The sequence below is a fragment of the Coregonus lavaretus genome, assembly GCF_964263955.1.
Source record: "Coregonus lavaretus genome assembly, chromosome: 38".
Lineage (NCBI taxonomy): Eukaryota > Metazoa > Chordata > Actinopteri > Salmoniformes > Salmonidae > Coregonus > Coregonus lavaretus.
The window spans coordinates 7,483,440-7,500,826 of NC_140025.1; the positions used below are offsets into that span (position 1 = coordinate 7,483,440).

At 42.5% G+C, this 17,387-nt stretch overlaps 1 protein-coding gene across 1 annotated transcript; it reads right to left on the bottom strand.

Annotated features, from left to right (window-relative positions):
• Positions 1-19: 19 nt before the first annotated feature.
• On the bottom strand, positions 20-17,258 carry aox5 (aldehyde oxidase 5). The gene is made up of 33 exons (XM_084155274.1): positions 17,182-17,258; positions 15,859-15,916; positions 15,623-15,719; positions 15,151-15,259; positions 14,901-15,027; positions 14,665-14,726; positions 14,434-14,526; positions 13,410-13,490; positions 13,165-13,309; positions 12,897-12,989; positions 12,656-12,807; positions 11,967-12,060; positions 11,706-11,818; positions 9,629-9,813; positions 6,340-6,502; positions 6,064-6,153; positions 5,797-5,966; positions 5,015-5,141; positions 4,564-4,783; positions 4,344-4,468; positions 3,975-4,108; positions 3,794-3,881; positions 3,609-3,695; positions 3,217-3,408; positions 2,851-3,081; positions 2,314-2,538; positions 2,025-2,099; positions 1,866-1,918; positions 1,594-1,708; positions 1,350-1,415; positions 1,023-1,211; positions 659-826; positions 20-462 (listed from the first exon to the last, which is right to left on the bottom strand). Exons 1-33 carry the CDS (start codon positions 17,236-17,238, stop codon positions 412-414), a joined length of 4,035 nt encoding a protein of 1,344 aa, XP_084011400.1. The 5' UTR covers positions 17,239-17,258; the 3' UTR covers positions 20-411.
• Positions 17,259-17,387: the final 129 nt, after the last annotated feature.

Here is a 17,387-nt window from a genome sequence, read left to right on the forward strand (position 1 = left end):
TAAATATGAAAATCCATGCTTCACAAATTAATAATTTATTAGTCAGACATCAGAATGCTTTACAACACAGAATTAAACCAAAGTTCAGTTCTAATTTTAGGTGAGTCTGGGTTCTGTATGTTGACTGCACTTGGCTGTAGGTCACAGATGCAGGATGTTAAAGTTTTTAAACAAACAGCCAAAGAAATGCATGACCAAACAACACCAGATGGTGAATTTCTTACCCTAGGTCCTAGGACAAAAGTAAAATCTCAAGCACATAATATTCTAGACACATTTCCAAGTCATCCACAAAGTACACAATCTGCAAGCGAGCCACCAAGACCCAACAATACATTAAGATGAGGTGAATGATTCATAGTTGGAGCCAAGCCCAGGTCTGACCAGGCTACCAAGTCATCTTCAGTTGGCTCATACGTTGATACTCCATGGTTTGAATGTTCCTTTCTTTGAAGATGGAGCCTTGAGGGGGGGGGGGGAAATAATGCTGTTAAACAAATGTTATTGGAGAGACCAAAACCGTAGACATGGGCCAGATAGAGGACACAGATCAAGCCTAGTCCTGAACTAGAATTTCCATCAAACAGCTTTTTAGTCTAGAACTAGGCTTGATCTGAGTCCTCTGGGAAACCAGTTCTTTGAAATGAAGAAATGTTACCATCTTAGTGAACTGGTCCTGACAGGCCATGCGTATCCTCTCAGCAGTAGCAGGGGAGCTTAGAGGGAAGCTGTCCCCTAACCCCCTCTCTCTACGGGCTGCAGCAACTGCCTCCTTTATGGCAAAGAAGATGGTGCTGGCCAAGAAAACTGGAGGCTCGCCTATACCCTGTAACAACATGTTCGACCATCAATTACCACTTAGGAAGTGAATCCTCAGGAAGCTTGTGGATGAAAGCATTTTGTGTTTTTATACAACAATTAAACTTGAACTTGACAATTTGGCATGGTGCAAATTGCTCAGTCCAAAAAAAGATCTGTATTTATGCCTTTATGGATGTGACACGTGATGTCGTTTTTCTTGCCTTGGACATGTAGATGGCATGTGGGTTCTGTGCGTTGGCCAGCAGGTGGACATTAAGTTGAGGAGGGACGTCACAGAGGGCAGGAATCTTGTACTGGGATGGACCCCTGGTCATCAGAACCCCTTCAGGAGAGAACTGCAGTTCCTCTATGGTGTACAGGCCTATGCCCTGGACGAAGCCTCCCTCGATCTGGAATATATAGCATCCTGTTAACTTGAAGGTCTCCAGTCATATTGGAATGTATGCTACTGAATACGTCCTATATAGGTCCATAATACTGTAGAAATATATAGCCACCAAAGCTGTGAGTGCTAGACAGTACTGTACCTGTCCTATATCTAGAGCTGGGTTGAGGCTCCTCCCAACATCCATCACGATATCTGTTCTGAGATTCTGTAACACACACACAATTAATTGTATTAAGCCAATGACGTCCTTGAGACTTAACATATAAGACATTATAAAGGCTCATACATGCTTATTGCAAGTTATAATGCATTATGCCTGCAGGTATAATGTAAAGTGTTAAAGAACATTTCACTGATGTAGACAAAAGGTAATACTACTGTACTTTATGATCTCCAGTGAGACAGTCGATCTCCACTTCTGAGCAGCAGGCCCCAAAGGTGAAGTAATAGTAGGCTGACCCCTCGCTGTTCTCCCAGTCCACACCCGTGTGAGGTCCCCTGAAACCCATATGGTGCCCATATTAGGATAGCCTACTTATGACTGAGACTTTCCTAATATGAGCACCGTAATCGTGCCATTTCAGTGATAACAGTCAGTGATACGTTACATTGCTTCATTACACACTACAGTCTACAGTATTGACAGGGTACGTACAAGAAGAAGCCAGTTGCAGATAAGCTGACCTTCTGGCAATAAGCCTCAACAATCTGTGGGAAAGAACACAAGTTATTGTATGCTATACCATTATGGAGATTGACACAAAAACAACATTATATTGAGTTTATTATAGTCTGGTGGATGTTTGTTGATTACCCATTGTTGCCACGTATATTTGGGATGATTTTCCATGACTGGCTTCAAGCGCCTCATCAGTTTCTCACAAGCATCCTGAAATCAAAACACAGTACCAGTTGGTAAGAGTACAATAAACACATCTATACCGTATGTCTTTATAACCCTATGAGAAGCCTGTGAGAACAGATCGTTGGAGCTAGCCTGGTCCCAGATCTGTTTGTGCCGTCTTGCCAACTCCAATGGTCATTGTCCATAAGAGCTGGCGTGACAACACAAACAGATCGGAGACCAGGCTACGTTGAAATACCTTGACTGCCATGCCCACTGCGTCTGTGCCAAAGGAGGCTGCTGAGGGTGCAGCATTGGGAACGTTGCCTGTACAGGTCTCTTTGATGTGGATTGAGGACATCGGCACCTTCAGGATACGACCGGCGATCTGGAGGGCTTTGGTGTTGATGCCCTGACCCATCTCTGTGCCCCCGTGTGTCACTAGCACCGAGCCATCCTTGTAGACGTTCACCAGAGCTGCACCCTGGAGCAGAGGTGGAACAAGATCATGAACAACTGTTATATTGTATCTCTATGGGGATGAACACAGTTTATACTCCAGAAGTTCTTTCTATACAGTAACTTACAATGCTTACAGCTATGAAAAGCTGTCTCCGCACACCTGAACCAATCACAAGTTACAGTGTTTAATGAGCTAAGCTTTCAGTCTACAACGTCCTTTGTCAGAGCATGTTCAGTTCAAGAACTGACATTATCATCTTCCTAGCACAGTGGAAACATGAACATGGGGCATTCTAAATTTGCCATATATTTAAAGGGAGTTCTTCATCCTCACCTGGTTGTAGAAGCCTTTGGAGAACCCGACGCCAAACTTCATAGGCACAGCAGAGATGCCCTTCTTCTTCCAGCGGTTGTAGGTGTTGAACTGCTGGATGGCCTGGAGGCGATCGTGGTACCCAGCCTTGTCTAGACACTCGTCCCAGCAACGGAGCATGTCGCGGGGGGAGAAGAGCTGCTTGTGGTGGGTGTAGCACTCCTCCTCCCGGTACATGTTGATCTCCCTCACCTGCAGAGACACATGAATCTTCAGTAGGAAGATTGGATGGATGGATGGACGGATAGATGGATGGACGGATAGATGAAAGGTGGGTAATTAACTAACTGAACATGACCCTGAACCCTCCAGTAACCTCTCACTAACCTTCTGTGGAGGGAGGCCACATTTGACAGCCACCTCGTGCAGCACGCTCTCCATCACCATGAGTCCCTGGGGTCCTCCGAAGCCTCGGAACGCCGTGTAAGAGGGCAGGTAGGTCTTACACACCAAGCCACGCCCACGCAGGTTAGGGATCCTGTAGCCGTTGTCCATGTGGAGCAGGGCTTTCTCCATGATCTGAATCACAGCACATTACATGGAAATTAAAATGTGTCTTATTTTAGGTTATGTTTCTGCTGTCCATTTTTAAACGTGGTGAGAATCATCAGTCCTTGTTGTCTAGGACTTTTCAACTGATACCAGGCAATATATTGAACAATCTCAGATAACATTTGAGTCATACACAGTATTGAATTCAAAGTTCTTAACAAGCTTACGAATGATGATTCATCCAGGGTACACCCCCCGTTACTGTAGTAGGTGATGTCCGCTGCCATGATGGTTCCATCGTTGTTGTATCCCACCTAAGAGAAAACCGGTCGTTAGAAATGCTGAGGTAAAATTCCACTGATGATACAGTTGTTGTTGATGATGCTCATCTGAGAGGGCTACTCTACAATACCTTGTATTTTCCTAGGAAGGGGTGTCTGCCGCTGGTGATCAGCATGTCATCTCCACGTTCCAGAACACAGCGTACTGCTCGCCCTGTTCTACAATGAAAACATAGGCATACTTACTCGAAGTATTCAATGTATTATATTCTACTAATGTGTGTTATCAACACTGTCGTTGAAAGCTCTTACTTGACTGCAGCTGTGGCAGTGATAGCAGAGAGGGAGGCGATCTTCATGACTTTGCCCCCGAACGCTCCCCCCAACCTCCTCACGTGACATGTGATCTTGTTGGAGTCGATGCCCAGAGTGATTCCTACCACTTCCTGGGGTTGCAGAGACAAAACAAAGGACATTCAAATAAGAAGTTGGTATAACTTTTCGATTGGATTACTTTTTGTCTGATCATACCAATCAACCAGCATTGGGGCACTCAGATGGTAGTAGTGTGTCAAAAATCAAAGATTCCGATTGGCGGGTTAACAAGATGCCCATATCCAATGTAGCTAGCTACATAACAGAGAAGAAAACCAAAACATAGATAGTTTATGTGTGTCTAACCTGAGTGTATGCTGCATGCTGGCTGGCAACGAACAGCTCCAATTCTCCATTCTCTCCTTTGGGCACTGCAATAAGGCCCTGAGTCTCCATGTAGAAATGCTCCTGACCTCCCAAGTAGATCTCATCTGCTCACAACACAATCACATATCATCAAGACATTTGACGACATGAACTCGCATTAGAAGAAGCAGCTACACAGATGTAATCCATTGTGTTTTACCCTCCAGAATCTGATCCACAGTCTCAAAGGCTTTGTCCACGTCTCCTCTCTCCAGCTTCCTCTTTGGGTCAAAAAAGGACTGATGCTGGATGGCCTCTTCTATAGTGAAGAAGACAGGAAGTAGATCCTGGTAGGTAACCTTTACCCTTTGAGCTGCTCTCCTGGCCTGTTCTCTGCTCTCTGCTACCACGGCCCCAATGATCTGCCCCACACAAGACACCTGTACAGGAACAACCAATCAATCAACAAACGAATCAATCAATCAAAAACCACCATGGTAAGACAATATACAGTATAATAGACCTCTCCTAATCAGAAATACCATTAGAACAGCGGTTCTCCATTCTCAATTATCATCCTCAGTCATTGCCATGGTCATACTTTCTGTCTGTCTATGGTACGGTGCTACAGACTAGGCATGGTAGTGAGAGGGTACAGTACGATAGCCTACCTCTTCCTCAGCAAAGAGCTCCTCTGGGTTATTGAACCACATCCGCCGGTTCTGACCAGGGACGTCACCAGCTGATAGGAACGTGACTACCCCAGTCATGCCAAGTGCTTCAGATGGGTCAATGTTGCTGGTTTTGAAGTGGAATAAAGACACATGATCAGAAAACCTACATGCGGCCTCCCGAGTGGCGCAGCGGTCTAAGGCACTGCATCACATTGCTCGAGGTGTCACTACAGACCCGGGTTCGATCCCGGGCTGTGTCACAGCCGGCCACGACTGGGAGACCCATGAGGCGGTGCACAATTGGCCCAGCGTCGTATGGGTTAGAGGAGGGTTTGGCCGGCCGGGATATCCTTGTCCCATTGCGCTCTAGCGACTCCTGTGGCGGGCCGGGAGCTTGCACACTGACACGGTCACTAGTTTATGGTGTTTCCTCTGACACATTGGTGTGGCTGGATCCTGGTTAAGTGAGCAGTGTGTCAAGAAGCAGTGCGGCTTGGCAGGGTCGTGTTTCGGAGGGCTCATGGCTCTCGACCTTCGCCTCTCCCGAGTCCGTACGGGAGATGCAGCGATGGGACAAGACTGTAACTACCAATTGGATACCACGAAAAAGGGGAGACCCCCCCCCCCCAAAAAAAAGAAGAAAACAACAACATGCAGTTTCAAAAAGACGAGTCTGGATTTAGGTGATTATCTTATCATACAGATCCAACTGTAAAGGTTTGTATGGCCAATCCAAAAACAGTCACATAATGACACACTACCATAGAAGATAGACTCACATGATCTTGGCGTGCGCTCTGGTGCTGGTCACCATGAAGACAAAGAGTTCCCCCTGGACAGGTGGTATGTCATCGTAATACTGGGCCTCTCCAGTAGCCTGCTGGAACGCTGCTTGGTGCATCATGGGATGGCCCACAGGGTCCTGGGAGGACTGGGCATTGGACACAAGCTGCAGAGGAAAGAGACAGACAATATGGGGATACAACCATCCTCCATTGGAGTAAGTTTTGTAACAGTTTACATAAAAGTCATTGTTGATAGCAAACCTGGAAAGACTGATGTCCCTGGGGCACTTCATTTTTGAAAGGCTTGAGAGCACTGAGGTACTCAAGGGGTAAATGACACACATCCACATCCTGCACAATTGGGTAGAAATCAAGAAACATGAAGCATAGCAACGATGATTATAAAACACCTTTTAGAGCCAATGTAATATTGGTATTCTCAAATATTGTCACATCCCTCAGATTGAGCAAAACAAGTGGCAGCGTTGCTGTTTTACTGAAAAATAATTAAGGATTGTGCCTGTCCTGTATATGTACCCTCTCTCTGAGCTCCTGGAGGACCTGCATGTAGAACTTGAAGAAGAAGCTGGTGGTAAGGGTCTTGCGATACTCCACCTTCCCTCCGTGGGCGGAGTCAGACAGCTCCACCTCCTCCTCTAAAAGCCAGCAGGCATCAGCCAGAAGCTCCTCCCCCCAGGACCTGAGCCAATCAACCAACACTTCAATTGCAGTTCACAAGATCGGCAGTTAAGTTCACCAGTTCAGTTCAGTTTGGTTAATTTTAACTCAACGCAGAGCACATAACTACAATTCTTTATAAAAAGTTATCAGAACTGGGTTCAAATACTATTTCAAATATCTCAATTACTTTCACATACAGTACATTTTGAAGTACGTATTCAGATATTTATTTGATGAAAAGACAAGTTGAATATTGGAATATATCAGCCTGGTCTCATACGTGACATAGCAAACGTAAATCTGGGACACTTAAATTAGTATGATATTTTCGCTGCAGAATGCTGTGGTAGCCATGCTGGTTAAGTGTGCCTTGAATTCTAAATAAATCACTGACAATGTCACCAGCAAAGCACCCCCACACCATAACACCTCCTCATCCATGCTTTACGGTGTAAAATACACATGCAGAGATCATCCGTTCACCTACTCTGCGTCTCACAAAGACACGGCGGTTGGAACCAAATATCTCCAATTTGGACTCGTAACACATTTCCACAGGTCTAATGTCCATTGCTCGTGTTTCTTGGCCCAATCAAGTCTCTTCATCTTATTGGTGTCCTTTAGTAGTGGTTTCCTTGCAGCAATTCGACCATGAAGGCCTGATTCACACAGTCTCCTCTGAACAGTTGATGTTGAGATGTGTCTGTTACTTGAACTCTGTGAAGCATTTATTTGGGAAGCAATTTCTGAGGCTGGTAACTCTTATGAACTTATCCTCTGCAGCAGAGGTAACTCTGGGTCTTCCATTCCTGTGGCTGTCCTCATGAGAGCCAGTTTCATCATAGCGCTTGATGGTTTTTGCAACTGCACTTGAAGAAACTTTTTCCGTATTGACTGACCTTCATGTCTTAAAGTAATGATGGACTGTCGTTTCTCTTTGCTTATTTGAGCTGTTCTTGCCATAATATGGACTTGGTATTTTACCAAATAGGGCTATCTTCTGTATACCACCCCTACCTTGTCACAACACAACTGATTGGCTCAAACGCATTAAGAAGCAATTACATTCCACAAATGAACTTTTAAATAAATAAATAAATAAATAAATAAATAAATAAATAAATACATAAATAATAAATAAATACAAATAAATAAATAATAAACTTTTAATAAGGGACACCTGTTAATTGAAATGTATTCCAGGTGACTACCTCATGAAGCTGGTTGAGAGAATGCCAAGAGTGTGCAAAGCTGTCATCAAGGCAAAGGGTGGCTATTTGAAGAATCTCAAATATAAAATATATTTTGATTTGTTTAACACTTTTTTGGTTACTACATGATTCATATGTGTTATTTCATTGTTTTGATGTCTTCACTGTTATTTTACAATGTAGAAAATAGTAAAAAGAAAAGAAAAACCCTTGAATGAGTAGGTGTTCTAAAACTTTTGACCAGTGCATTCGGAACATACCCTTAACTTTTTCCACATTTTGTTACGGTACAGCCTTATTCTAAAATTGATTAAATTGTTGTTTTTTCTTCTCATCATTGTACACACAATACCCCATGATTACAAAGCAAAAACAGGTTTTTAGAAATGTTTGCAAATGTATTAAAAATAAAAAACGGAAATATGACATTTACATAAGTATTCAGACCCTTTACTCAGTACTTTGTTGAAGCACCTTTGGCACCTTTGGCAGCGATTACAGCCTCGATTATTCTTGGGTATGACGCTACAAGCTTGGCACACCTGTATTTGGGGAGTTTCTCCCATTCTTCTCTGCAGATCCTATTAAGCTCTGTCAGGTTGGATGGGGAGCGTCAATGCACAGCTATTTTCAGTTCTCTCCAGAGATGTTTGATCGGGTTCAAGTCCAGGATCTGACTGAGCCAAAATTATGTGGATATATTGAAGCAACATCTCAAGACATCAGTCAGGAAGTTCAAGCTTGGTCGCAAATGGGTCTTCCAAATGGACAATGACCCCAAGCATAATTCCAAAGTTGTGGCAAAATTGCTTAAGGACAACAAAGTCAAGGTATTGGAGTGGCCATCACAAAGTCCTGACCTCAATCCTATAGAACATTTGTGGGCAGAACCGAAAAAGCGTGTGCGAGCAACAAGGCCTACAAACCTGACTCAGTTATACCTGCTCTGTCAAGAGGAATGGGCCAAAATTCACCCAACTTATTGTGGGAAGCTTGTGGAAGGCTACCCAAAACGTTTGACCAAAGTTAAACAATTTAAAGGCAATGCTACCAAATACTAATTGAGTGTATGTAAACTTCTGACCCACTGGGAATGTGATGAAAGAAATAAAAGCTGAAATAAATCATTCTCTACTATTATTCTGATATTTCACATCCTTAAAATAAAGTGGTAATCCTATCTGACCTAAGACAGGGAATTTTTACTAGGATTAAATGTCAGGAATTGTGAAAACTGAGTTTAAATGTATTTGGCTAAGGTGTATGTAAACTTCCGACTTCAACTGTAACACATAGTGTAGCAACCCAAAGGTTGCGTGTTTGAATCTTATCACGGACAACTTTAGCATTTTAGCTAATTAGCAACTTTGCAACTACTTAGCATGTTAGCTAACCCTAACCCTAACCTAGCTAACATTAGCCACCTAGCTTACATTAGCATTAGCCACCTATCTAACGTTAGCCACAACAAATTGGAATTTGTGACATATCATACGTTTGCAAATTTGCAACATATTGTACGAATTGCAATTCGTTACATATCACACACATTTAAAATTGTAAAATAAAATACGAAATGGATTATGGACATCCATAAATTAATAAATACCATACGAAACGTAACATATCATACTAATTACATTTACTATGTTACATCTACCCCGGAGTCCAGGTTGAAAGTATTGGTATGTATTTGAAAATATTCAAATCCCCTACTGAAATACACTCCCATGCATTTTAACCAGGTATTTGAAATAAGTATTTGAAAAAACTTTCAAATAGTACGCTATTTATAGGAAATTGCAGTTGATTCGGGCCACATTATTTGAAAATACTAAAATACACAGAAAATAGGTATTTAAATAACCAAATACTCATGTATTTGAACCCAGGTCTGCAATGTCTATAAAGTGTGTTGTTGTCAGTCTACATACCGGCCAACAAGCTTCTGGCATGTGCGTCCAACCTTGACCAGTGTGGGTCCCATTCCTCCGTAGTAGATGTTGAGAGACTCCACGATGTTAGTGCCTTCCCTGAAGACCACCTTCATCCCAGCGTTGACTATGGAGAAGGCAAACTCCCTCCTCTGGGCCTGACGGAAGGCCGACACAAACTCCCACTGCAGAGATCAAAGTCAAAATAAATACTGTACTACAGTCAACAAACATAATACAGTTAACATACATACAGTGCCTTCGGAAAGTATTCAGATCCCTTGACTTTTTCCACATTTTGTTACGTTCCAGCCTTATTCTAAAATGGATTAAATAAAACAATTTCCTCAGCAATCTACACACAATACCCCATAAAGCGAAAACAGGTTTTTAGAAATGTTTGCAAATGTATTCAAAACAAACAACAGCACTACCTTATTTACATAAGTATTCAGACCCTTTGCTATGAGACTCGAAATTCAGCTCAGGTGCATCCTGTTTCCATTGATCGTCCTTGAGATGTTTCTACAACTTGATTGGAGTCCACCTGTGGTAAATTAAATTGACTGAACATGATTTGGAACGGCACACTCCTGTCTATATAAGGTCCCACAGTTGACAGTGCATGTCAGAGCAAAAACCAAGCCATGAGGTCGAAGGTATTGTCCGTAGAGCTCCGTGACAGGATTGTATCGAGGCACAGATCTGGGGAAGGCTACCAAAACATTTCTGAAGCATTGAAGGTCCCCAAGAACGCAGTGGCCTCCATCATTCTTAAATGGAAGAAATTTGGAGCCACCAAGACTCTTCCTAGAGCTGGCCGCCCGGCCAAACTGAGCAATCGGGGGAGAGGGGCCTTGGTCAGGGAGGTGACCAAGAACCCGATCGTCACTCTGACAGAGCTCTAGAGTTCCTCTGTGGAGATGGGAGAACCTTCCAGAAGGACAACTATCTCTGCAGCACTCCACCAATTAGGCCTTTATGGTAGAGTGGCCAGACGGAAGCCACTCCTCAGTAAAAGGCACATGACAGCCCGCTTGGAGTTTGCCAAAAGGCACCTAAAGACTCTCAGACCATGATAAACAAGATTCTCTGGTCTGATGAAACCAAGATTGAACTCTTTGGCCTGAATGCTAAGTGTCACGTCTGGAGGAAACCTGGCACCATCCCTACAGTGAAGCATGGTGGTGGTATCATCATGCTGTGGGGATGTTCTTCAGCGGCAGGGACTGGGAGACTAGTCAGGATGGAGGGAAAGCTGAACGGAGAAATGTACAGAGAGATCCTTGATGAAAACCTGCTTCAGAGCGCTCAGGACCTCAGACTGGGGCGAAGGTTCACCTTCCAACAGGACAACGACCCTAAGCACACAGCCAAGACAACGCAGGAGCGGCTTCGGGACAAGTCTCTGAATGTCCTCGAGTGGCCCAGCCAGAGCCCAGACTTGAATCTGATCGAACATCTCTGGAGAGACCTGAAAATAGCCGTGCAGCAACCTGACAGAGCTTGAGAGGATCTGCAGAGAAGAATGGGAGAAACTCCCCAAATACAGGTGTGCCAAGCTTGTAGCGTCATAACCAAGAAGACTCAAGGCTGTAATCGTGGTGCTTCAACAAAGTACTGAGTAAAGGGTCTGAATACTTATGTAAATGTGATATTTATATTTTATATTTTTTCTAAATTTGCAAAGATTTCTACAAACCTGTTTTTGCTTTGTCATTATGGGGTATTGTGTGTAGATTGATTAGGGGAAAAAACTATTTAATCCATTTTAGAATAAGGTTGTAACCTATCAAAATGTGGAAAAAGTCAAGGGGTCTGAATACTTTCCGAAGGCAATACAGTCAATTATCAACAGACAACCTCAAAACAGTCAACAGACCATTTCTCCAACCTGAAAACCTCTCAGATTATTCATGTTCACTTACCAATTAACCAAATCCTCAGTACTCAAAGCTTTATATAAAGCATAATGCTTTTGTGCTTACATCACATTCACAACAGAAAGAGTAAACTAAGGTCATCATCAATGTCCAGAGTGGTATTTGTATGAGAGGGTAAAGCAGTTATTCCTCACTGGTTTGGAGTAGGGGATGTCAATGGACAGGAGGACTTCATCTGGTCTAAGTGCTGTCTTGCCAAAGCCAGTGAAGAGTTCTTCATTCAGAGTGATCTCCCTTGTCCCATTTTCTATAACAAAAAGACAGTTTCATACTATGAATGTAGTTCATCACTCGATCAACCATGTCCTTCCCATTTAGCTCATGTGATATTGAATGATCACGAACTGAAAGAAAAGGATAAAATCAATGAGAATCAATGCTTTGGCCAACAGTACCTTTAGACATGACCCGTAGCGTGCAGTCCAAGGCAGCTAGAACACTATTGAGATCATACTTGGGGTTGGCACTGAGGATATTGCCTCCAATGGTCTGTAAGACATGGGACATGAGAAAACCAATCAAATAAAACACATCAATAAGGCTTTCAGGCAAGAGTAATGCAGTGGTCTAATGTCATACGACTGGTCTATGCACGACAGTGGCCTAGGGACACCCTTTTCACACTATAGAGCCAAGCCAAGCTGTAATGTCTGTGCTTTCCTGGTTACGCATTGACCATAGTTGCTGGAACCATGCTGAAAAGGACAATGTGAGAAGAGCATATCTGAGCCAACACAGTTTAGTATGGGTCGGCACGACAGTGTGAAAAGGGTACATACAGGTGTGCTATCTTAATTTGATCACTCTGTTGTCACAGAGAATTTTCCTGTGCAGCAGGAAATGCAAATTGTAGTTTATTCAAGGTTTAAAAAGGCTTCTAAAGTTGGTAATTTCCACTTTAACATGTCAGACTCGATTTATCCTAACTAAAAATGTCTCAGCCAATACAAATACAAAATGTCCATTAATTATAATCCACATAATAATTCAAATGTCCTGTTGCTGCAGGATTACTTTCCTGCTGTGAGAAACGGGTCAAATTATGATAGAACATTTGTATCTGGGTAATAGTTATAGGGCTTACAGCCATGTTGCGGATCTGTTTCCCTGCTAGACACTGGAGGGTCTGTAGCAGGGCTTGGTACCCCCTGGTTCTCTCTGCCTCCATCTCCCTCACAGCCCTCTCCATCTCCTCCTTCAGACTGGACAGGGTGCAGACAGCCCCAACACTCACACCTGCACGGACATGAGCACACAGCAAGTAGATTACAGAAACCTGAAAAGTTATTTCAATGAACGGACAATAAATACACTTCTAAACCTACCATTCTTCCCCCACTTCACAGTATGTAAATCTGAAACCCTCCCGGCGTAGATGATGAGAGGATGATGGACTCCTTTCACTTGCATATTTGGTCCTGCTCAAAATAAATACACGCATAATAGATACAATGTGGCTTAGTAGTCATTGGGATGAATATTTATTGTACCGTATACAACATATGGGTGTATTTTTAGGGAACAAAATATTTAGGGTAGAGTGAAAGAAGTTCTGAAACACAAAAGCAAAATGGCAAAACAAAAGGTTAGTACCTATAGTTGTGTTGCCAACCACCACAGGGGCTTCAGGATATTCTGTTTTCAACTCAAGCAGATTGGACAGATCTACTGGAGATATCAACTTCACCCTATCCCCTTGGAAACACAGACTGCCACAGGCACGTTTCTTTCCCAGACGCTGGTATAGAAAAGAATGTAAGCAAAGTTCTCTGCAAGTTAGTTCTGTTTGAGTTGACAATGGACAAGTCTGTTCACTGTGAAGACTGAATATCACGTACCATGAGTTCTGGAGGGAAAATTAGGTCCTGGGATGGGTCAAGGGGTAGAACATCGTCCATATGGAACAGCTCCTCCGAGAACTGACAAGGTATCAAAATATTTATTTAGGACACAATCATTCTGTCCTGGTGTCATCATTGCAACTGCAACTCAATTTAAAGGGCTACTTTGCCCCTTAGGGCCACCGTAGTTACATGCTGTGATTACCTTTACATGAAGTAGTGTTAAGGTATTATTTTGGTTAACACTATTAGTCCAGAGACCCCAGCAAAAATCTGCTTTTCATTTATCTGACTTTCATTTATCTGCATGTCCAGCCCTTATATTTAGCCACACAATGAAGTGTTTTACCATTTTATTTTCAGGACAACCAGAGCTACAAGTAGAGTAGTACACAAAACAATTTCACATAAACAATTGCATTCATGACTTTTATTGACAAATGTCAATAAAAAAAGAAGGTCCGCCAAAGCGAAAACCTTATAAAAATGAATTTATATGAATGCTGTAAGTACAGAAATTGTTTGCTCACTGGGAAATTAATATCCAACTAGTCAGTGACAACTGTGGAGTTTGTGACATCAACTATGTGAACTTATTATAGTATTATAGACACTATGTCACAATAGACACAAAACATGCGTATCCGTCAGTCTCAGCTTTTCATTGATAGCTGTTAATAGTTTGAAGCTGAAACCATTTGGACTCAACAGACGTTTTTGTAAAAGAACCGGCCACGGGGCCCTTCGGGATCCGCCCTTGTCTCACAAACACCGCTCTAGCTCAGCCCTCATTAATCACACAGACTAACGTATGCAGAAGAAATGTACAAAGCCAATGGTACAACCCAGATGTCTGTAGCTCAGCTCAAACACACAATGTTTAAAAAGGGTTAGAAGTCCAAAACACGCAGGCGTTATGGTGGGACTCGTTGGGTTAAGGGGACTATACCATTCCCTAACGCATCTTGCACATGTATAAGGTTGGAATTCATTAGGTGAAAATGTAAAGTATTTAACTCACATCACTATCCTTGTGGTGCTTAGTTCCATTATCCATACAACACTTTCCCCCTGATTCTCCATTCTGGCAACATCCCTCTCCATTCTCTGATGCCTTGTGATAGGTAACACATGCATTTTATAGAACATGTGTCAAAGTAATCAAAAGAGAAAACATGTGCATTTTGGTTAAGAGACATGTGCTTTGAATCAAACAACTAGCTTGTGGAAATGGGTTAAAGGCATTACTCACATCACAGAACGTTTTGAATCCTTCAATGATGGGCCTGTAGCCAGTACAGCGGCAGAGGTTTCCTTTGAGAATGTGGTCAAAAAACTGTCAATAATGTTTGAAAATAGACATGCACCTAGAGCCCATGTTTTTGTGGAGACCTTTGGACTACTCAAGATTATAATAATAATAAAAGATTATAATAATAATAAATAGCCTATGTTTTATATTTTATCTATAAAATATAAATGAATTACCTCCTAGAGCCTCTCTGATGTCTTCCATGGTGGGATGTGGTTTGTTCCTCAGTAAAGTGTACATGGACATCACCATGCCTGGAGTACAGAACCCACACTGAGAGCCATGGGCCTTGGCTATACGCTCCTGCAAGAACATAGACATATCAGCTTTCCTTACGATACATATCATCCAGCCACAACGAATGGAGAGCTCCACTTGTAGGATTTACGATCACAAAACCCTATATAACCCTATAGTAGGACCTACCTGAACCGGATGCAGTTTGGTTTTGGTGCTGCCGATACCCTCCACTGTTACCACAGCAGCCCCATGTAGGGTGCAGATGGGCTGCAGACAGGCGTTAACAGTGTAGTGGCTAGGATCAGAGGTCAAGGATATAACAAGCAGTGCCGTGTCTAATAGAATAGAATAGTGTGATGAAAACTGAAGAAGATTCCAGTCATTTTACCCCAAAACTGGGTTTCTCAGTCATGATATTTTGTGGCTGTGTTATTTAGTAAAATATTAAATTAAATGGTTTTCTTACATTTTACATTTTAGTAATTTAGCAGATGCTCTTATCCAGAGCGACGTACAGTTAGTGAGTGCATACATTTTCATACTGGCCCCCCGTAGGAAACGAACCCACAACCCTGGCGTTGCAAGTGCCATGCTCTACCAACTGAGCTACAGGGGTCCCACATGTGGTTGTGAGGGCAGAAATAGAAAGAAAGGATACAGAACTCTGTTGTGGAGTTGGTCATATCTGGACACCATGACCGTGCAGGCCCCACAGCCACCCCCTCCACAACCATACTTAGTCCCAGTTAGAAGCACTATATAGAGAAGAGACACGTAGATGATTTTGGCTAAGCATTTTGAAATGACTTTCACAGCGGATTTGATGATGAACATAGACATTGTGTGTTGTTATTTACACAAAAAGGGTGTTGTTATGTTGTTGAGGAAAAGTACCTTTCCTTCTGAGGAATTTGAGGAGCACCTCCTCTGGATCGGCATTCCTCTCTGAGATCTGAAATGTGTACACCAGCCAATGCACGCGTGCACGCACACACACACACACACACACACACACACACACACACACACACACACACGCGCAGATCACAATCTATTCTAAGACAACCAAGCCTCTGTTTGTGAGAAAACAGTCACAAGGCATATCTACATCAAGAGACAGGAAGCACACTGGAGAGTCAAATTGATATCACAGTTGGCTTGAGAATGTCATACCCTCTGCATCTAATCTATAGTATTATGTGTGACTATAGGCAGGACATTGGTGTATCAGTCTGCTGACAATCATGTGCTTTACATAAAAGTGAACATTTTGAGGTGGGAGGACTGGAGGAATATGTATCAATATATTGAATACTGTATAAGATAATATTTCAGATGCAGAAAAACTGTAGATTATACAAAATGTTACATTTTAGAAAGCAGCCTTTTGTTTCATATTTTCTTACAGTGTTGAAGTGATATGATTTCCTCATACTAACCATATAAATAACAGAAAGTGTCACAAACACAATAGATATTTACCAGAAAACTACACTGCGTAAATGACAGGACATTTAGCATGAGATTAGCCTAATTATTCCATTTAAATTGGAACTAATGTCAATTGAGCTGCTCAGCTAAAGGAAAATATACTGTCCTCTGCAGTTTGGACATGTATCCCTAATGTTATTCCAAAAGACCAGTACAGTATACATGGTCAAACCAATATCTAATGGAGAGTAAATAAAGTGTTGATTCAATATGATTAAGCAGTCTTTTTTTCTTCTTTTATACAGGCAGCCCAATTCTGATCTTTTGCCCCATTATTGGCAAAAGATCTGATTTGGTTGGTCAAAAGACCAATAATTGGGCAAAAGATCAGAATTTTACATTTACGTCATTTAGCAGACGCTCTTATCCAGAGCGACTTACAGTTAGTGAATACATTTTTTTTTTTTTTTATACTGGCCCCCGTGGGAATCGAACCCACAACCCTGGCGTTGCAAACGCCATGCTCTGTCAACTGAGCTACATCCCTGCCGGCCATTCCCTCCCCTACCCTGGACGACGCTGGGCCAATTGTGCGCCGCCCATGAGTCTCCCGGTCGCGGCCGGCTGCGACAGAGCCTGGATTCGAACCAGGATCTCTAGTGGCACAGTTAGCACTGCGATGCAGGGCCTTAGACCACTGCGCCACTCAGGAGACAGAATTGGGCTGCCTGTGTGAACACAGCCATTGTCACATATTAGAAGTTTTAGAAAAATATAATTTCTTACCTTTTGGCCATTTACATAGAAAATCAATTCACTGCAGCTGTTGGGAGAGGACATCATTGATGTTTACTTAAAAGCAGCAATCTGAAACTCTGTCTCTGAACTATCATTTGTGGCAGTTTAAATACCTTTGGGATTGACCACTGTCACATGGCTTGAGCTTGATAATCATTTACACACATTATCAAGAAAGTTATATCATGCCAAAT

What these genes read in the sequence shown, in the direction of transcription:
- aox5 (XM_084155274.1), bottom strand. Translation starts at nt 17,238, where the DNA reads ATGATGTCCTCTCCCAACAGCTGCAGTGAATTGATTTTCTATGTAAAT. An exon ending in ACTGCCACAGCTGCAGTCAA is followed by an intron (nt 3,882 to 3,974) that starts GTAAGAGCTTTC and finishes TTTTCATTGTAG; the next exon opens with AACAGGGCGAGCAGTACGCT. An exon ending in CAGCTCTAGATATAGGACAG is followed by an intron (nt 1,212 to 1,349) that starts GTACAGTACTGT and finishes TATATATTCCAG; the next exon opens with ATCGAGGGAGGCTTCGTCCA.